Source organism: Thalassophryne amazonica, chromosome 13, assembly GCF_902500255.1.
Source record: "Thalassophryne amazonica chromosome 13, fThaAma1.1, whole genome shotgun sequence".
Taxonomy (NCBI): domain Eukaryota; kingdom Metazoa; phylum Chordata; class Actinopteri; order Batrachoidiformes; family Batrachoididae; genus Thalassophryne; species Thalassophryne amazonica.
The window spans coordinates 99,494,976-99,517,280 of record NC_047115.1 but is presented as its reverse complement, the minus strand read 5'-3'; the positions used below and the strand labels follow the sequence as shown (position 1 = coordinate 99,517,280).

Genomic DNA, 22,305 nt, shown 5'->3' with positions numbered 1-22,305 from the left:
AAAATGTCAGGGTCGGTATCTGAACATGAAAATGTCAGGGTCGGTATCTGAAAATGAAAATGTCAGGGCCAGCATCTGAAAATGAAAATGTCAGGGCCAGCATCTGAAAATGAAAATGTCAGGGCCAGCATCTGAAAATGAAAATGTCAGGGTCGGTATCTGAACATGAAAATGTCAGGGCCGGCATCTGAAAATGAAAATGTCAGGGCCGGCATCTGAAAATGAAAATGTCAGGGCCAGCATCTGAAAATGAAAATGTCAGGGCCAGCATCTGAAAATGAAAATGTCAGGGCCAGCATCTGAAAATGAAAATGTCAGGGCCAGCATCTGAAAATGAAAATGTCAGGGCCAGCATCTGAAAATGAAAATGTCAGGGTCGGTATCTGAACATGAAAATGTCAGGGCCGGCATCTGAAAATGAAAATGTCAGGGCCGGTATCTGAACATGAAAATGTCAGGGCCGGCATCTGAAAATGAAAATGTCAGGGTCGGTATCTGAACATGAAAATGTCAGGGCCGGCATCTGAAAATGAAAATGTCAGGGTCGGTATCTGAACATGAAAATGTCAGGGCCGGCATCTGAAAATGAAAATGTCAGGGTCGGTATCTGAACATGAAAATGTCAGGGCCGGCATCTGAAAATGAAAATGTCAGGGCCGGCATCTGAAAATGAAAATGTGAGGGCCGGCATCTGAAAATGAAAATGTCAGGGCCAGGATCTGAAAATGAAAATGTCAGGGCCAGGATCTGAAAATGAAAATGTCAGGGCCAGCATCTGAAAATGAAAATGTCAGGGCCAGTATCTGAAAATGAAAATGTCAGGGCCAGTATCTGAAAATGAAAATGTGAGGTGCCAGTATCTGAAAATGAAAATGTGAGGGTCAGTATCTGAAAATGAAAATGTCAGGGTCAGTATCTGAAAATGAAAATGTCAGGGTCAGCATCTGAAAATTAAAATGTCAGGGCCGGTACCTTTTAATGTAAATGTGAGGGTCGGTACCTTTTAATGTAAATGTGAGGGTCACCACATCCTTTAGAACAGTCAGAAATGGGCAGCCCCAAACTGAAATGAAACTGGTAAGTATCTCAGTCAATCCTCATGTGATCAGATCTATTATGCTTTTTTTTCCTTTTGAATGGAGCAGTTATTAATTATTAAATGTGATTAATATTCTTGTGTCGGAGACATTTTGACACCCTCTGTCTGCCCCTGGTACTTCTAATCCTAAACTGTCTGTCTGGGTCTTCTGCCGTAGATTACTATGTGGGATTTAGCCAATGGGAAGCTTTTGAGAAGCATCACCGACGCCCACCCTCCAGGGACAGCGATACTGCATGTTAAGGTACGTGCACACCAACACTGGGTGCTAAAGACAGATGGTGGGTTCTGCGTTGATGTGCATGCCATTGTTGCATCCTCTTTCTTTTGTGCTTGTTGTGGGGCTGTCTGTGATGGGGACTGAGTTGGTGTTGGGTCATGTCTGCCCTCTGTTTGTCAGCTATGCTCCTGTATGATCTTTTCATGTGCACTTGTCATTCTGGGAATGTGTGAGTGAGTATGCGTCAACCTCCCCATGCCATGTGTGTGTCTGGCTCTGTGTGTGTATGTGTGAGAGAACAAAGAGAGAGTGCATGTCTCTTGTGTGCATGGGTCTCCCTGTCCTCCTTCTATGTCTGGCCCTGTCTTTCCATATCCTGCTTGTGGGTGTGTCTGTAAGTTTGTGAATGAGCGTTCCTCCCCTGTCTTGCCCTCCTTTTTCATGCCACGTACATGGGCCAAGGGGCTCACGTTTCAACCGTGTGTGGCATTGGTCGTGTCTTTAGTGTCCTTTTGGGTCCTTAGGGTCTGTTATGTCTTGCCCCTGAAGAGTTCCAACTTCTGTGTCCGGGGTTATGGTTGTATTGTTATGTAATATTTACCTGTTTGTTCCTGGAGTTATTTTGTTATGATTGGTGACCTCTCCTCGTTGGCTGTTCCTCTGTGTTGTGGAGTGCCACAGGGTTCTGTTCTTGGGCCTATTGTTTTTTTCTTTGTACATTTTGCCATTGGGGTCAGTTATAGCCCAGCACAACCCGTCCTTTCATTGCTATGCGGATGATCTGCAAATCTATCTGCCTGTGAGGACTAATGGAAGTGATGCTTTGTTATCATTATTTAATTGTATTTGTGATGTAAAGTAGTGGCTGTCTCAAAACGTCCTATACCTGAATGATGGTAACACTGAGATCTTTCTGTTTGAACGTTCTGGCATGCTGAATGCGGTACCACCAAACTTTGGTGCTCTGGCTAATTATGTAAAACCAGCTGTCAAGAATTTGTTTGTGATATTTGACAGCTGTTTGAGGTTCGATCAGCATCGTCTTCTGGCTAAAGTAAAGTACTTCCTCATTAGATGTGATCTTGAGACAGCCATTCATGCTTTCATCAGGTCCAGACTTGTTTATTGTAATGCACTTTATTCTGGCCTTAATCAGTCTTCTCTTGTACGTCTCCAGTTGGTGCAGAATGCTGCTGCTCATCTTTTAACAAACACTTTCAGACATGAGCATGTTACACCTGTCCTCTACTCACTCCACTGGCTTCCAGTTTAGAATTGATGTTAAGATTTTAATGTTTGATTTTAAAAGCACCTCCTTACCTGTCTGAAATTTTAACTCTGCACACTTACAGTAGGACATTGTGGGCGTCTGGTCAGCTTTATTTAGATTTCCTTCTTCTTCTTTGTCTTTCGGCTGTTCCTGTTAGGGGTCGCCACAGCAGATCAGTTGTTTCCATCTCACCCTATCCTCTGTATCTTCCTCTGTCACACCAACCACCTGCATGTCCTCTCTCAGCACATCCATGAACCTCCTCTTTGGTCTCCCTCTTCTCCTCCTGCCTGGTGGCTCCATCCTCAGCATCCTTCTCCCTATATACCCTGGGTCCCTCCTCTGCACATGTCCAAACCACCTCAATCTCGCCTCTCTGACTTTGTCTCCAAACCATCCCACCTGAGCTGTCCCTCTGATATGTTCATTCCTAATCTTGTCCATTCTTGTCACTCCCAAAGAGAATCTCAACATCTTCAGCTCTGCCACCTGTCTTTTTGTTAGTGCCACTGTCTCTAAACCATACAACATAGCTGGTCTGACTACTGTTTTGTAAACTTTCCCCTTCACTCTTGCTGATATTCTTCGGTCACAAATCACTCCTGCCACCTTTCTCCACCCACTCCACCCTGCCTGCACTCTGTTCTTCACCTCTCTACCACACTCTCCATTACTTTGAACAGTTGACCCCAAATATTTAAACTCATCTACTTTCACCACTTCTACTCCTTGTAACTGCACTATTCCACTGGGCTCCCTCTCATTCACACACATATACTCAGTCTTGCTTCTACTGAATTTCATTCCCCTTCTCTCCAAAGCATATCTCCACTTCTCCAGACTAGACTCAACTTGCTCTCTACTCTCACTACAGATCACAATGTCATCTGCAAACATCATAGTCCATGGGGACTCCTGTCTGATCTCATCCGTCAACCTGTCCATCACCACTGCAAACAAGAAAGGACTCAGAGCTGATCCTTGGTGTAATCCCACCTCCACCTTGAATGAGTTTGTCATTCCGACTGCGCATCTCACCGCTGTCACACTATTCTTGTACATGTCCTGCACTACCCTAACATACTTCTCTGCCACTCCAGACTTCCTCATACAATACCACAACTCTTCTCTTGGCACCCTGTCATAAGCTTTTTCTAAGTCCACAAACGCACAATGTAACTCTTTCTGTCCTTCTCTGTACTTTTCCAACAGTATTCTCAGAGCAAACATTGCATCTGTAGTGCTCTTTCTCGGCATGAAACCATATTGCTGCTCACAGATCTTCACCTGTTTTCTAAGCCTAGCTTCTACTACTCTTTCCCATAACTTCATGCTGTGGCTGATCAGCTTTATGCCTCTGTAGTTACTACAGCTCTGCACATCACCCTTGTTCTTGAAAATAGGAACCAGCACACTTCGTCTCCACTCCTCAGGCATGCTCTCAATAAACAATCTGGTTAGAAACTCTACTGCCATCTCTCCTAGACATTTCCATGCCTCCACTGGAATGTCATCTGGACCAACTGCCTTTCCACTCTTCATCCTTTTCATAGCAGCCCTCACTTCTTCCTTGCTAATCTCTTGTACTTCCTGATTTACTCTCACCACATCATCCAGCCTTTTCTCTCACTCATTTTCTTTATTCATCAACTCTTCAAAATATTCCCTCCACCTTCTCAGCACACACTCCTCACTTGTCAGCACATTACCATGTGCATCTTTTACCACCCTAACCTGCTGCACATCCTTTCCAGCTCTGTCCCTTTGTCTGGCCAATCGGTACAAGTCCTTTTCTCCTTCCTTACTATTCAACTTCTTGTACAGCTCGCAATATGCCTTTTCCTTTGCTTTTGCCACTTCTCTTTTCGCCTTACGCCGCATCTCCTTGTACTCCTGTCTACTTTCTTCATCTCTCCGACTATCCCAAAACTTTTTTGCCAACCTCTTTCTCCTTATGCTTTCCTGGACCTCTTCATTCCACCACCAAATCTCCTTGTCTTCCTTCCACTGTCCAGATGTCATACCCAGTACTGTCCTAGCTGTCTCCCTCACCACATCTGCAGTACTTTTCCAGTTGGCCAAAATTGCTTACCCTCCAACCAGTGCTTCTCTCACCTGCTCGCTAAATTTCACACAACAATCTTCCTCCTTCAGCTTCCACCATCTGATCCTTTGTTGAGCTCTCACTCTCTTCTTCTTCTTTACCTCTAAAGTCATCCTACAAACAACCATCCTGTGCTGTCTAGTGACACTCTCTCCTGCTACCACCTTACAGTCTGTGATTTCTTTTAGCTTGCATCTCCTATAAAGAATGTAGTGCACCTGTGTGCACCTTCCTCCACTCTTATATGTTACCCTGTGCTCCTCCCTTTTCTTAAAGTAGGTATTCACCACAGCCATTTCCATCCTTTTTGCAAAATCAACTACCATCTGTCCTTCCCCATTCCTATCCTTGATACCATATCTACCCATTACTTCCTCATCACCTCTGTTCCCTTCACCAACATGCCCATTGAAGTCTGCTCCTATCACCACTCTTTCATGCTTGGGCACACTCTCCACCACCTCATCTAACACACTCCAGAAATCTTCTTTCTCCTTCATCTCACAACCAACCTGTGGGGCATATGCACTGATGATATTCATCATCACCCCTTCAATTTCCAACTTCACACTCATCACCCTGTCAGACACTCGCTTAACCTCCAACACACTTTTAACATACTCTTCCTTTAAAACGACCCCAACACCATTTCTCTTCCTGTCCTCACCATGGTACAACAACTTGTACCCACCGCCGATGCTCCTGCTCTTACTTCCCTTCCACTTGGTCTCTTGCACACACAATATGTCTACCTTTCTCCTCTCCATCATATCAGCCAGCTCTCTCCCTTTTCCAGTCATACTACCAACATTCAAAGTCCACACTCTCATTTCCACCCTTCTAGTTTTCTTCTTCTCCCGCTGTTCGTGGCAACGTTTTCCTCCTCTTCTTCGTCGTCTTCGCCCGGCAGTAGCCCAATTTCCACCGGCACCCTGTTGGGCAATAGCAACGTGGCGGACGTTGTTAACCCGGGCCGCGACCGATCCGGTATGGGAATTCGATTCTGAGTCTGCATAGTTCGGTTGGCTTGTTTTACGCCGGATGCCCTTCCTGACACAACCCTCCTCATTTATCCGGGCTTGGGACCGGCACTCAGAATGTACTGGCTGCACACCCCATGTGGCTGAGTTTTTATTTAGATTTTCTGATGTCAAAATACAAACTCTGGGGTGATGGTGTTTTTGAAGTAGCTGAACCCAGACTGTGGAATAAGCTACCTCTTGACTTATGTACTATTCCTGACCGAGCGCTTTTTAAAGTTAAAGACTTATTTATTTAAACTGGTTTTTAACACCTCCTGAGGAGGTGACTTGTTCTGTTTTTACTTTGTTGTATGTGTGTTTTACTTTTATTTTTGTGAATCTGTGTTTTTACTGTAAAGCACTTTGGACACCAACTGGCTGCTGTAAAGTGCTTTATAAATAAATGTTGATTGATTGATTGATTGATTGACACACAGGCAACAGTGATACAAGATACAAGATAATTTATTGATCATATGCAGGTTAACACAGAGTCAACAGTGCAATGAAATGCTTAGGATGAGAAGGACTGTTCAAACTTGCAGGAAGTACTAATAGCATGCAATATAAATACCGAAAATATAAGCATATGTAAAATAATAATAATAATAATAATAATTGTCAGCAGTAGTCAGGTTGTAGTATTCACAGGTTGTAGTATTGTTCATATTGCACATAGTATTATTGCACATGACATATTGCACAGTTGTGTAGCAGGTTATTGCACAGGTAATAATAAATAGTAAAAACTGAGATGAGTTATGGTTAAAGGTAAGGTTAGGGTTAGGGTGCTGAGGACAAGTGTGGAGGACAGATTCTCACCACCTGTGGTCTGTTAGTGAGGAAGTCCAAGATCCAGCAGCATATGGACTTCTCCAGTCCTAGGGCAGTGAGCTTGGTGACCAGGTTGGAGGGGATTATGGTGTTGAATGCTGAGCTGTAATCAATGAAGAGCATTCTCACATATGTATTCCCCTTCTCCAGATGGCTGAGGGAGGTGTGAACTGCCAGAGCAATGGCGTCCTCTGTCAACGTGTTTGCTCTGTATGCGAACTGCAGGGTGTGTAGCGTGTCGGGGAGGGAGGCACAGATATGTGTCGGAGAGGGAGGCACAGATATGTGGTAAGGAAGTGGTAAGGAAAAACACCCTCTGATGATTTGAGGAAGAAACCTCAAGCAGACCAGACTCAAAGGGGTGACCCTCTGATTGGGCCATGCAACTGACACAATTTACAAAACGAATATATAGGAAATTTTGTGAGTCCATGTCGGTGCACAGGACAGGAGGGTTACAGAAACAGACACCACACCCATCTCTGGATGGAGCTGCACCTCAAACAGAGAAAAAAAAACAGGATCAGGCATCAGAAAGACAAGAAATACAATATAATTTGTCAGCATTAAGCAACAAGAAAAACAGAAGAAATACTAAGATGATCACCAGCCACGAGCCCTAAGCTTCACTAAAAGACCCAGAATTTAGATAAAGTTGAGGCCGCGGCACGCTCTGTTTACTAATAAAATGAATTAAAAGAGTAAAAAGCATAGAAACATACTATACCAGTATGCTAGTCATACGAAAGGGAAAATAAGTGAGTCTTAAAGAGAAAGAAAACCCATTGATAAAATACAGCTGGGAAAATAGACTATGCTATAAACTAACGATTGAATTTCCACAACGGGTGAATTTCCACCCGGCTCTCAGGTTCAAATAGTCTGTGCCACAGAGCATGGATTTTCCAATAAATGAACTGAACTCGCTTAGAGCGCTGCGGCTGTGAAACCGCTGGTTTTCAGTAACAATTCAGTTAATTTTTTGGAAAAACCAAGCTCTGCGGCACAGACCCCCCCCCCCCCCCCCCCCCCACTGCTCAGCAGTAAATAGAGCAGGTAGCATGACAGAGGCTTCGCAGGTTTCTCACCAGTATAGGAAAATCCCACCAGTTGGATTGGGAAATTCCGATCCGCGAATTATGTCAGTATCAGAACCCGATACCGATATGTGGATCCGGGATGTTAATTGCCGCTTACGTGCTTTGCCCCTTGTACACTGAAGGGCGACACTGGCAAGTTGTGAACCTCCATGTCCATGTGATGTCACACATCAGTGTTGTACCAGCCAACATGGCCACCTGCTGGTGGCTTTATACCAGCCAAACCAAAACGGTCTTAACTTTAACATGCCTACAACTTTTCATATGGGCTCTCAATTGTTATGTGTCGACGCGGGTTGAGGAGCGGACCTGCGTCTGACGGAACCCAGCGCCAAAACAACCAGAAAGCGGTTCCAATAACAAAACAATTTATTTTCCCCCTTCTGTGCAATACAAAGTGTACAAACGTAAAATGCGTCTGTCTGGCGGAGTGAAGGACGGCACGCTCTCCAGCGCCCAAAAGGATCGAAGCCCGGCGCTTCTGGACCCACGTTCACCGCCAAACACCCCCCAGGTGGACACGACAAACCGACTCTGCGAAGGATAGAAAAGGTGAGGTAAGTCAGCAGCTACAACTAATATCCTTCAAAGGCACACACTATCAGCAACACATTCAGGTCTGAATTTAAGCTTTATGTAAATGAGCAGCTTCTCACAACAGGTGGAGGATCATCAGTCCGCACGCCACGGCCGTGAGAAGCGAGCAGCACAATTCTCATCAATATTCACATATACTGCATAACAAAATACCAAATTACTGTTAACAATTATTCAGACGATCAAATCACCTCTGATGTGTGCTGACAGCATGTGTCCCTCACGCGTCCTCCTTCACAGGCACGATGTGTCAAACCCAGGCGCGGTCCTCAGCGTCTCACAAACGAACATCACAAGGTCGAGTTCCCGGCAATTCTGCTTGAATCACACATGGCTTAAATGCAGAATGCCATCTCATTATCTGCTTCAGCTGAAAGTCTTTAAGGTTGCACGTGAGCACCATCCACAGGTGCTGCACATCACGTTGATGAGGGTGAAGGACTCTTCTGCCAGCACCTTCTCCACAGACAATAAATCAGTTTGCATACCACCTGGAGAGCAAAGAAAAGAAAAGAACACCCAAATGTCCAGCCAAACCCCCCAGCACACAACATCAATATCATAATCTACCAACCCTGTCATAAATTATCAGTGGGTTTTCTTTTCCTTTAAGTCTGGACTTGAACATCTTCACAGAATCTGACTGTTTTATTGATGCAGGGAGATCATTCCACAGAACAGGGGCACGATAAGAGAAAGCTCTGTGACCTGCAGACTTCTTATTCACCCTACGGACACAAAGTAGTCCTGCACCCCGAGAACGCAAAGCCAGGGCCGGTATGTAGGGTTTATTTAGTTCAGCAAGGTAGGGAGGGGGTAGTCTGTGAATAATTTTATAGGCTAGTAGGAGAACTTTCAAATCTGATCTCACAGGGACAGGTAGCCAGTGAAGAGACACCAAAACGGGTGTAATGCCAAAAGTCTGACAGCAAGTTAGAGATGAACTAACCAAATTCATCTTGAAATTCAGAGTATGGGCCAGGGGGCCTATATGCAGTGACAAAGTAATATGGCTTATTTTTATTCTTCTGACTTTGGCAATATGTAGCATCATAGGCAGAGCGGAGAATCAGATGTTCAAAGGAAAAATATATTTGTGACCCCCAACAGCTAATAAACTAAACTTAGATTTATAAATAAGAGCAACACCCCTGCCTTGCTTCACATCACGAGGGATGTAAATAAATGTGTGCGCCGGTGGGCAGGCCTCATTTAAGGGGAGGACAGCTGTAGGTTTAAGCCAGGTTTCACATAACCCAATCATATCTAACTGATGATCCATAATTAGATCATTAATCATCAGTGATTTTGAGGACAGTGATCTTATGTTACTGAGACCCAGACTAAGGACCTCAGTGGGGTTGACAGTTGGACTGTTTGGATTTAGGGGTGGTTCCAGAGTAGCATATATAAGATGCCTGGAAGTAGGTTTCAGTTTGAGACATTCCACGCGCATTGTAGGGAGCAGACACGAAATCTTTGATATTGCTGGAACAACCACTGGGCCATCCTCAATTTCATCATCATCCAGTGTAGTAATGGGTATTAGGCTTGCAAAGCATATCCGTCTATGATTTTTATGGACACGTCTGCAGCAAGGGTGCAATTTAGAACTAGAAATTGGGGGGACAAAGTGTGAGGCCCGCAAGGCCGAAGCCCATAGGCCGGGGATCTGGGGGCCACTTTAGGCCCCCAGAAGCCAGTGTTTTCTAGATAAGCTCAGATGCATTCTGAGCATCCAGAACAGTAATTTTAATGTTTTGAGAAGACCATAAAGTGGACACCATTTGACTTATGCAATTTGAAACTGTGGATATAAGTACTTTATTCTGAGAATAGCCAGCATTGATTTTATTAACATCCCGGTGTAAATAAGGTATCACCACATGTGTAGAACTCAAAAAGAATGATAAGTTGAGTTTTCATTAAAAAAAACAACTGCAATGTGGTAAAATGTATTCATAAATATGAAAGAACAGGCTCTTAATAATTACTAACTATCGCATACTGTATTTGTTTTGTCAAGATTTGTTTTTGCATAAGTTTGAAAAAAACAACAGATCATAAGTTTAGGATAAATTACTTATCATGAATTTAATTTTTGAAATGGCACTAATGACAACACTCATACTGAACATAATTTCACTTGCATAGACTGATTTTGGAGATCAAGCAATAATTGCGGATGGGCTTTCTGAGGTCCCAGATAGCTTTTTCTGATTTCCTTTTCTAACTTTCAGAATTTAGTAAATTAGCATATGGTCCATTGATACTTATGTGAAGACACTAGTCCATAGAGGCAACTATTTTTGGTTTCATATCTGGGCAAATGCAGTCCCAGAAAATTCCGAATGTGACGATCAAGAAACAGGTGTTGGAAACAAGTCAATGCTGCTAAAAATACAAACTTGCAGAAACAAAGATACTATTCTAACATGGTTTGCACATAAGACTGACATAGCATGTTTCAAGTACACACATATACAGTGAGTAAAATAAATATTTGAACACCCTATGCTTTTGCAAGTTCTCCGACTTAGAAATCATGGAGGGGTCTGAAATTTTCATCTTAGGTGCATGTCCACTGTGAGAGACATAATCTAAAAAAAAAATCCGGAAATCACTATGTATGATTTTTTAAATAATTTATTTGTATGTTACTGCTGCAAATAACTATTTGAACACCTGTGAAAATCAGTGTTAATATTTGGTACAGTAGCCTTTGTTTGCAGTTGTCTCCAGGACCTTGAAATGCTTCTTACGGAGCCCCTCCTTAGTTGCCCTGGCTGTGTGTTTGGGGTCATTGTCATGCTGGAAGACCCAGCCATGACCCATCTTCAATGCTCTTACTGAGGGAAGGAGGTTGTTTGCCAATATCTCGCAATACATGACCCCATCCATCTTCCCTTCAATACGGTGCAGTCGTCCTGTCCCCTTTGCAGAAGAGCACCCTCAGAGTATGATGTTTCTACCCCCATGTTTTCTTGGGGTTGTTTTCATTCTCTAAACATGCTGGACTCCGAAAAATGATGCCCACCTCTTCCACCATTCGGAAGATTCAGACAGCTTTCGGTGGCTTTTCAGTCGTGTGACTATCCGAGAAATTGTGGAAGAGGTGAGCATGTCACAGCATGTCCTGTGAGACTTCAACACAGTGGCGCTTTTGCTCCGTCGGCAGCTTCGTGCCGAAGCCATTGGCATGAATTTAGCTGCAACTCTTTTCATGGCCAAATCTTCTGCCACAGTGGAATGTGCCGAAAAAGTGCTGAATTCCACCTCTTCCGCAATTTCTCGGATGTTTTTCTCGGGATGGTTTTCTTGGGGTTGTTCTCATCCTCTAAACATGGTAAGTGGAGTTGTTTCCAAAAAGCTCTATTCTGGTCTCATCTGACCACACGACCTTCTCCCATGCCTCCTCTGGATCATCCAGATGGTCACTGGTGAACTTCAAACGGGCCTGGACATGTGCTGGCGTGAGCAGGGGGACCTTGCTGCCCTGCAGGATTTTAAACCATGACAGCATCATGTGTTACTAATGTAATCTTTGTGACTGTGGTTCCAGCTCTCTTCAGGTCATTGACCAGGTCCTCCTGTGTAGTTCTGAGCTTTTTCAGAATCATCCTTACCCCACAAAGTGAGATCTTGCATGGAATCCCAGACCGAGGGAGATTGACAGTCATCTTGTGTTTCTTCCACTTTCTAATAAATAATCATAACAGTTGTCTTCTACCAAGCTGCTTGCCTGTTGTCCTGTAGTCCATCCCAGCCTTGTGCAGGTCTACAGTTTTGTCCCTGGTGTCCTTAGACAGCTCTTTGGTCTTGGCTATGGTGGACAGGTTGGAGTGTGATTGGTTGAGTGTGTGAACAGGTGTCTTTTATACAGGTAACAAGTTCAAACAGGTGCAATTAATACAGGTAAAGAGTGCAGAATAAGAGGGTTTCTTAAAGAAAAATTAACAGGTCTGTGAGAGACAGAATTCTTGCTGGTTGGTAGGTGAACAAATACTTATTTGCAGCAGTAACAGACAAATTATTAAAAAATCATACATTGTGATTTCCAGATTTTTCTTTTTTTAGATTGTCTCTCACAGTGGACATGCACCTAAGATGAAAATTTCAGACCCCTCCATGATTTCTAAGTGGGAGAACTTGCAAAACCACAGGGTGTTCAAATACTTATTTTTCTCACTGTATGTCAGAAGGTGGTGAGACATACCATATTCTGTCCCCCCTGGTTGAAAAGGTGGGGGGGACATGTCCCCCCATCCCCCACCAAATTGCGCCCATGGTCTGCGGAAACAGGTCACAGTCTCAACTGGACGAATTTCCCTCCCTGGCACATAAACTGCACTATCACCAGAGTGTATTTTCTGCACTAATTTCACTGCTAAGTTAATGGATTCCAGATCCACATTCGTCAGCCTTGCAGGGTCTCTAATCTCATGCTCCGTGGCCTGCTGTAAAGTCCTAATGTTACCCTCCCTGTCGAGCTCCATCTATGTTCCCAGACAAGATGGCGGCACCTTCCCCACTATGATGAAGGCCGTCCTGCATCAGCAAGCGATGGCGGCCCCAAAACAAAGGCCAGTTATCAATAAAACGAAGGCCCTACTGTCTACAAAATTGCGCCAGCCACCTATTTAATGATATCTGCCTGCTAAATGCCTCATCATTACCCCGAGAGGGGAGGGGACCAGAGACTATTAATTGATGCAGACACATCTTTCTGTCAAGATTACAAGTCCTCTCTATGCCCATTTTGTCACCTCAGAGTGCTTCATTCTGACATCATTGGCTCTGACGTGAATAACTGCGTGGCTGTACCCAGTGGTGGGCACAGATAACCAAAAAATGAACTTCGATAACAGATAATCAGATACCTGAAAAGTTATCTTTGATAACCGGTGTCAAAATAAATAGAACACTGCCAACTTCTGGTGCCAGTCTGAGTTTTGGCCCTTTTCCAGCTGATTTTTCATTCGTGTGAGAATTTTTGGATCGCACCAAGTTTCAGGTTAATCACGCGTCCTGCATCGTTTAGTATACATGGAGTAACTGCTGCGTTTAACATCTCACGACCACCTCCTGATCGCCGATCGTATGGTCAGATGAAAATCAAACCTGTTTGATATTCTTGTGCCTGTGCAAACACCGCAGAGCTGTCTTGCAATGTTTTTGTTTTGTTTTTTTAAACTTTGATGTCTCCCATCGAGAGTTTTTGTAAATTAAGTTTGAAAAAAAAGCTTCTGTTTATGTTTACGTCGAGTCCGACGTGTGGTTTTTGAACGTACGTGTGTGAGAACATAAATCGGATGCTCTGAACTTTTACACCGTGTGGTTCTGTGGTACAGTGTCTGCTCAGCGTCTGAGTACTGCCATGAACACTACTGGCCAGTAGATGGCAGTAGAGACCTTGAAAACCTGCCAAAACAAAATTCCAGATAATCTGTGTTGCACCTTGCTATGTTTAAGATGCGTGGAATTTAATAAAAGCAAACACAAAAACAACGTCTATAAACCCAGAGAATATATTCACGAGAGTTTTAGGCACTACAATTTAATGCTGTTGTCCTGTTCAGAGTGTCTCAAATGCATTCTCCTGCCGTGAACGCACTGAGATTACCGTACTGAGATTACCCTATCCTACCCATAATGCACTGCTGGGCACAGCATGCCCACACTAAAACCTTAAAAATTAGCGCATTACTTTAAAACTGAAACATACGTATATCTGATATTTTCACCTTATAAAACTTCAGAAGTGACATTAATTTAAATAACTTGTCCGAAAAGTTTGGTTAAAATTTGAACCATAAGTTAAAAATGTATGCCTCTGGATGACTTGGGTGATATTGGCTGCATATCAGTATGGTGTTAAAAGAAATGTTTTTGGTGACCAGTTCTCCTTTGCCTGCAGAGGATAGAGTGGTTTCTTACAGAAACAGCTCTCAACTGTTTGCAGAGGGTAGAACTGCACGTGTTCACCTTTGTTTACCAAGTTAACGGTCTAAAAATTATCGGACAAAAATTAATCGGAAGATAATTAGTCCAGTAATGGTTTTCAAAGTTATCTGAAAAGATAATCCGATAATGAAAACTTTATCTTCGATAATTATCGGTTATCGGATTATCGGAAGTGTGCCCATCACTGGCTGTACCTAATGTCTTGTTCCTTTGTATCTACCCTTCTGCAGCGTCAGCACCCTAAGATGAGAGGCAGTGTCAGGAGCTCTGGCCCCAGGAATACATTTAAAGTCAGCCGGTGTCTACAGCCTAACTTTGCGTATAATTGTCATGCTGGAAGACCCAGCCACGATGCATCTTCTTACTGAGGAAAGGAGGTTGTTTGACAAAATCTCACGATACATGACCCCTTCCATCCTCCCTTTAATACGAAGCAGTCGTCCTATCCCCTTTGCTGAAAACCCTCGCAGAAATGATGTTTCCACCCCCATGCTTCACAGTTGGGACAGTGTTCCTGGGGTTGTTCTCATCTGACCACATGACCTTCTCCCATGCCTTCTCTGGATCATCCAGATGGTCACTGCTGCCCTGCAGGATTTTAAACCATGACGCCGTCGGTGGAGCCGCTTCTCTTTCCATGACAAAAACTCCTGTAACAGTGAAATGTGCCGTTCATTTTTAAACTGGACGCTTTCTTGATCCGGTATGTCATCTGACTACTGGCACAGGAATTGTGAAAAGACATGGACATCAGCACTTTTTCCACACATTAAGACAGACATCGCGGTGCAGCTGCTTGGCACAAAGAAATGCCGTGATGATATGTTTGGGCATATCCAGCTCATGCACAATCACAATCGGATATTCACACGACTGGAAAGCAACCGGAATCCGTCTGAAATCCACCTGAAAGCTGTCCTGAGAGACCAACACCGAGGTGGTTTTGTGCCGCATAATGAACGGCTCTGTGGCGCGTCCCTCCACTTGTTTTTCCATGAAAAAAACTCCTGTAATGGTGGAATGTGCTGATGAAGTGCTGATGTCCACATCTTCTGCCTTTTTGTGAAAGTCAGACGAGATCCTGGATCAACAAAGCTTTCACGTTGGAAATGATCTGGTTGTTCCAGCGGGGTGTCAGCCTGTCGATGGGGGCTGGGCGCACGCCGCGCTCTCAGGAGTTGTGGGCTGTCCTTAAAGCGGTAGTAACACTCCGTAATTTGTTTAATCCCCATAAAATCGTCCCTGAAAGCCATATTAATTTTTCGAATGGTGTCCATCTGGAGGTCTCTCACAGTTTCTGGAAAAAAACTGATGCAGCAAAGCTCCAAATCGTTCAGACATTTATTCACAATAAAAATCTGCCGAGAGGGGTGGACCACTGCTCACTCAAAGCCTGCTCACAGGCTAATGACGCAACCAACAGGCATGAAAAAACTCACGCATGCGCACGAGGGTTCAAGCTTGTCTGACGCAATCACACATGATTCAAATCCATATGGTTTTTAAAAAAAATAATAAGGTCAGATACTTTTCTAATAGACCTCCTATATATATATATATATATATATATATATATATATATATATATACACACACACAGTGAGGAAAATAAGTATTTGAACACCCTGCGATTTTGCAAGTTCTCCCACTTAGAAATCATGGAGGGGTCTGAAATTTTCATCTTAGGTGCATGTCCACTATGAGAGACATAATCTAAAATAAATCCGGAAATCACAATGTATGATTTTTTAAAATCATTTATTTGTATGTTACTGCTGCAAATAAGTATTTGAACACCTGTGAAAATCAATGTTAATTCATGTTATGCAATGTTAATCAATTGCAAACAAAGGCTACTGCCTTTGTTTGCAATTACAGAGGTCAAACGTTTCCTGTAGTTTTTCACCAGGTTTGCACACACTGCAGCAGGGATTTTGGTCCACTCCTCCACACAGATCTTCTCTAGATCAGCCAGGTTACTGGGCTGTCGCTGAGAAACACGGAGTTTGAGCTCCCGCCAAAGATTTTCTATTGGGTTTAGGTTCTGGAGACTGGCTCGGCCACTCCAGGACCTTGATATGCTTCTTACAGAGCCACTCCCTGGTTATCCTTGCTGTGGGCTTCGGGTCATTGTCATGTTGGAAGACCCATCCACGACCCATCTTCAATGCTCTAACTGAAGGAAGGCGGTTGTTCCCTAAAATCTCGCAATACATGGCCCCGGTCATCCTCTCCTTAATACAGTGCAGTCGTCCTGTCCATGTGCAGAAAAACACCCCCAAAGCATGATGCTTCCACCCCCATGCTTCACAGTAGGGACGGTGTTTTTGGGATGGTACTCAGCATTCTTCTTACTCCAAACATGGCGAGAGGAATTAAGACCAGAAAGTTCTATTTTGACCTCATCTGACCACATAACTTTCTCCTGTGACTCCTCTGGATCATCCGAATGGTCCTGGGCAAACTTAAGACGGGCCTGGATGTGTGCTGATTTAAGCAGGGGAACCTTCCGTGCCATGCATGATTTTAACCCATGACGTCTTAGTGTGTTACCCACAGTAACCTTGGAAACAGTGGTGCCAGCTCTCTTCAGGTCATTGACCAGCTCCTCCCGTGCAGTTCTGGGCTGATTCCTCACCTTTCTTAGGGTCATTGATACGCCACGAGGTGGGATCTTGCATGGAGCCCCAGTCCGAGGGAGATTGACAGTCATGTTTAGCTTCTTCCATTTTCTAATAATTGCTCCAACAGTTGATCTTTTTTCACCAAGCTGCTTGGCAGTTGCCCCATAGCCCTTTCCAGCCTTGTGGAGGTCTGCAATTTTGTCTCTGGTGTCTTTGGACAGCTCTTTGGTCTTAGCCATGTTAGTAGTTGGAGTCTTACTGATTGTGTGGGGTGGACAGGTGTCTTTATGCAGCTAACGACCTCAAATAGGTGCTTCTAATTTGGAATAATAAGTGGAGTGGAGGTGGACTTTTTACAGGCGGACTAACAGGTCTTTGAGGGCCAGAGTTTCTGCTGATTGGCAGGTGTTGAAATACTTATTTGCAGCAGTAACATGCAAATAAATTATTAAAAATCATACATTGTGATTTCCGGATTTTTTTTTTTTTAGATTATGTCTCTCACAGTGGACATGCACCTAAGATGAAAATTTCAGACCCCTCCATGATTTCTAAGTGGGAGAACTTGCAAAATCACAGGGTGTTCAAATACTTATTTTCCTCACTGTATACGAGGGCTGTCAATAAAGTATAGGTCCTTTTTATTTTTTTCAAAAACTATATGGATTTCATTCATATGTTTTTACGTCAGACATGCTTGAACCCTCGTGCGCATGCGTGAGTTTTTCCACGCCTGTCGGTGACGTCATTCGCCTGTGAGCACTCCTTGTGGGAGGAGTCGTCCAGCCTCTCGTCGGAATTCCTTTGTCTGAGAAGTTGCTGAGAGACTGGCGCTTTGTTTGATCAAAATTTTTTCTAAACCTGTGAGGCACATCGAAGTGGACATGGTTCGAAAAATTAAACTGGTTTTCGGTGAAACTTTTAAAAGCTGATGAGAGATTTTGAGGTGATACTGTCGCTTTAAGGACTTCCCACAGAGCGGGACGTCGTGCAGCGGTGCGGCGCCACGGGAAAAACACCTCCATGTTGATAACCATTTGTAAAATCCAGGCGGCTTTTGATGGCTATAAGAAATTGTTTAACAGCTGCATATGTTCCAACTTGTCCTTAAGGCTTCCAACAGAGGTGTTTTTCCTGTGGCGGAACGTCGCAGCGGCTGCGAGCCGACGCTGCAATCCGTCCGCACGTCTTTCATTAAAAAAATCTCCTTTAACAGTGGAATATCCAGATAAAATGCTGAAACCGACTTCTTCTGAAACTTCTCTGTTCTCTCACGATGTCCTGGATCAATAGAGCCTGAAATGTGGAGGTTTTCAGCTTGAAACAGGCTGACGACGGCGCCTGAGAGCGCTGCACGACGTCTCACACCGTGGGAAGTCCTTAAAGCGACAGTATCACCTCAAAATCTCTCATCAGCCGTTAAAATTTTCACCGAAAACCAGCTTAATTTTTCGAACCGTGTCCACTTCGATGTGTCTCACAGGTTTAGAAAAAATTTTGATCAAACAAAGCGCCAGTCTCTCAGCAACTTCTCAGACAAAGGAATTCAGACGAGGGGCTGGACGACTCCTCCCACAAGGAGTGCTCACAGGCGAATGACGTCACCGACAGGCGTGGAAAAACTCACGCATGCGCACGAGGGTTCAAGCATGTCTGACCTAAAAACATATGAATGAAATCCATATATTTTTTGAAAAAAATAAAAAGGACCGTTACTTTATTGACAGACCTCGTATATATATATATATATATATATATATATATATATATATATATATATGTATGTATGCAAGTATAAATATATATAAATAAATACAAATACATAAATGTATAAATACACACGTGCTGCAAGAACAACTTCATGATAGAAAAATATCATAAAAAGGGTCTTAGATTGAAATCCTTATTTAAACCTCGAGGGGAAAGTGTACTTAAATTGTAAACCCGGAAGGCTTCTCTTTTGAGAAGCAAATGATTCACATTACCACCTCGATTGTTAAGTTGGACACACTCAATCCCTAAATACCCGAGTGATCTTACATTGTGTTGTTTAACAGAAAAATGAACTGCCACAGGACTTTTCATGTCATGATTATGAATCTTTGATCTGAAATTCTTATTTTTAAAGATCTTGTACTTTTTCCAATATAAGCCAGTCCACAAGGGCATTTCAACATGTAAATCACATTAGAAGTGTCCCATGTGATGGCTCCCTTGATTTTAAAATTCTTTCCAGTCCTGGGATGTTGGAATGTTTCTGTTCTGAAAGTCAAGTTGCATTGGTTTACAGTGACCACATCTGTAGTTACCATCTGGTGTCTTACGTAAGGATCATGAAACTGTTAAAGGAGACAAATTGGAATGAACCAACATACTCTTCAAATTGGGTGGTCTTCTGTGTGCAGTAGGAGGTGGTGAAGTAAAAGCTTTTCAATCTTCCAATTGCGGGTCAGTTTTTATGATATGTTTATTTATTTCAAACTCTCTCAGTCTCCTTGCTCAGCGGTGAATATTGTGCCATGCAATTCAGTCTAGTTGTCTCAATTTTTAGTTTATGATACAAACATTCATTTTCTGAGTAGTAATATCAAATCTTCTACGGGCTTCAGTGATCCACATTGGATTATATTCTCTCTGATGAAAGCGTTGCACGAGATCATCGACATGTAATTGATAATCAGAATCTGAGCTGCAAATACGACATATACGATTAAATTGTGAGATAGGTAAACTTTTCCTTAGAGATACTGGATGGAAAGATTTTCCACGCAGGATAGAATTGCTATCGGTACTCTTCCTATGCAGCGTGGAACCCAGTCTGTTACCTTGTCTATAAACAAGAATATCTAAAAAATTTCATTTTTGTGCACCATGCGCCATAGTAAATTTCAGATTAGTTATCACCAGTGATGCCGGTAATGCGTTACTTAGTAACGCGTTACTCTAATCTGACCACTTTTTTTTAGTAACGAGTAATCTAACGCGTTAATCTTTCCAAGTCAGTAATCAGATTAAAGTTACTTCTCCATGTCACTGTGCGTTACTATTATTTTTCATTGTGGGTCGATAGCAGCATTAAACTTGGTCCGTGGGCAGGAGGTCGGGGTTCGACTGAACTGCCCACTTTAAGCGAGCTGTGAGCTTTTCATCCACGGTTTTTTGCAGCTGCTCGACTCGTCCTCACCTCTTAAAGGGCGGTGATCAGCACACCTGCACTGAGCTTTACGAAGACATTTTTATACTTTTTTCCTCCTTTATTTAGAATTCTGAGCTGAGCTGCTCCGTATCGTCTCGTTAAAAACAGCTAATCCTCCGCGACGCATCAACAACTAACACTATTTTCCACTCAAATGCACCTAAACTCTCTTTCTGAGGACCACATGATGTGAAAACGCAATAAAACTTTCTTACCTGTAAATCTGGTCCTGTTTTCTGCATAAATAAATGTTATCCATTCTTTGTGCTGTCAACAGTTAAATATGAGGTCAAGAAAGAGGTCTTTATTTTACTTTTTATAAAACAAGTATTTATTTTCATTGAAGTCAAGAAAGGGTGACTATAAAGTGAGTTTTGGCAAAACAGGTATCATTGTCATGTTGAGGTGGCAGAGGGTTGTTGTCGACAGCTGGGAAAGTAACTAAAAAAGTAACTAGTAATCTAACTTAGTTACTTTTACAATTGAGTAATCAGTAAAGTAACTAAGTTACTTTTTCAAGGAGTAATCAGTAATCAGTAATTGGATTACTTTTTCAAAGTAACTGTGGCAACACTGGTTATCACTAATAAAATTATAAAATTCTACAAGAGATGTTTCTGATTCCAGTCACTGAAAAAAACGAGTGACTGGAATCAGTTGAAGTGTGGTGGGAAAAATTGCAAAACCGACAGTGGATCATATACTTATTTACCCCACTGTACCCTGGGATCCATTAGTCCAACAGAGGCCATGATGAGGAGCCCAGTTTGACAACCAGAGCCAAGTACTGCCAGAGAGTAAGGGAGGTACTGATAATTCAGCTCTGAGGTATGAATAAGGTTCAAGCCTTCAACGTGTATGTCCTGCCAGTCATCAGATACCCAGCTGGAATAATAAGACGTGGATATCGCACATATCAAGACACAAACTCCTAATAATGAATAGAAGGTTACACTTGAAGTGCAGCATCCTGAAACTGTATGATCAGCGAATACTGGGGGAATGGAGGCTAATGAGTGTCCGATTTTTAACTCCCCCCCCCCCCTTTTTTTTTTTTGTTTCTCTAGTTCACAGATGATCCAACACTTGCAGTGTGCAGTGACAGTGGAGGATCAGTTTTTGAGTTAGCTTTCAGGTAAGTTGGAGCACTTTAAGTATTTTGTCACATTGTGGTATTTGTTGTTGCCATGCCAGTATTTCTTTATTTATTATTCAAACAATGATCCAGAACACAGTCTCGAATCTCAGGTTGGGGTGAGGGTTTGGGTTAGGTTTAGGGCTGTTGGAGCTGACTTTTCTCACATCTTGAAGAGCAGTAATATTGTCTTTTTCCAGTGGGACAGGAGTTTCTAGTCAGATGCTTCACCTGTGGAAATGTTGAAGTACTCATGCATCTGTAATTGTAGGGTTCACTGCGAATCACCTGAAGTAACGGGTGACTGGAATCAGCTTAAGTAATGGGTGACTGGAATCAGCTTAAGTAATGGGTGACTGGAATCACCTGAAATAACGGGTGACTGGAATCAGCTGAAATAAGAGGTGACTGCAATTGCCTGAAGTAACTGGTGACTGGAATCACCTGAAGTAAGGTAAGACTGGAATCAGTTGAAGTAACGGGTGACTGGAATCACCTGAAATAACGGGTGACTGGAATCACCTGAAGTAAGGAGTGACTGGAATCAGTTGAAGTAAAGGGTGACTGGAATCACCTGAAATAACGGGTGACTGGAATCACCTGAAGTAAGGAGTGACTGGAATCAGTTGAAGTAACGGGTGACTGGAATCACCTGAAATAACGGGTGACTGGAATCAACTGAAGTAGCGGGTGACTGGAATCAACTGAAGTAGCGCGTGACTGGAATCACCTGAAGTAGCGAGTGACTGGAATCAGCTGAAGTGGCGGGTGAATTACCTGAAGTGACGGGTGACTGGAATTACCTGAAGTGGCGGGTGACTGGAATCAACTGAAGTAGCGGGTGACTGGAATCAACTGAAGTAGCGGGTGGCTGGAATCACCTGAAGTAGCGGGTGGCTGGAATCACCTGAAGTAGCGGGTGGCTGGAATCACCTGAAGTAGCGGGTGGCTGGAATCACCTGAAGTAGCGGGTGGCTGGAATCAGCTTAAGTAACGGGTGACTGGAATCAGCTGAAGTAACAGGTGACTGGAATCGCCTGAAGTAAGGAGTGACTGGAATCAGTTGAAGTAACAGGTGACTGGAATCAGCGGAACTAACGAGTGACTGGAATCAGCTGAAATAACGGGTGACTGCAACTG

The 22,305-nt window shown here is 43.2% G+C and overlaps 1 protein-coding gene across 1 annotated transcript in view; it reads left to right on the top strand.

Annotated features, from left to right (window-relative positions):
- The window catches only part of vps8 (VPS8 subunit of CORVET complex), a 371,669-nt gene that overhangs the window by 81,629 nt on the left and 267,735 nt on the right, over positions 1 to 22,305 (top strand). The window contains exons 8-9 of the mRNA XM_034184542.1: positions 1,257 to 1,343; positions 21,098 to 21,165. Of these exons, the coding sequence (XP_034040433.1) occupies positions 1,257 to 1,343; positions 21,098 to 21,165 (155 nt within the window). The remainder of the gene's footprint in view (positions 1 to 1,256; positions 1,344 to 21,097; positions 21,166 to 22,305) is intronic.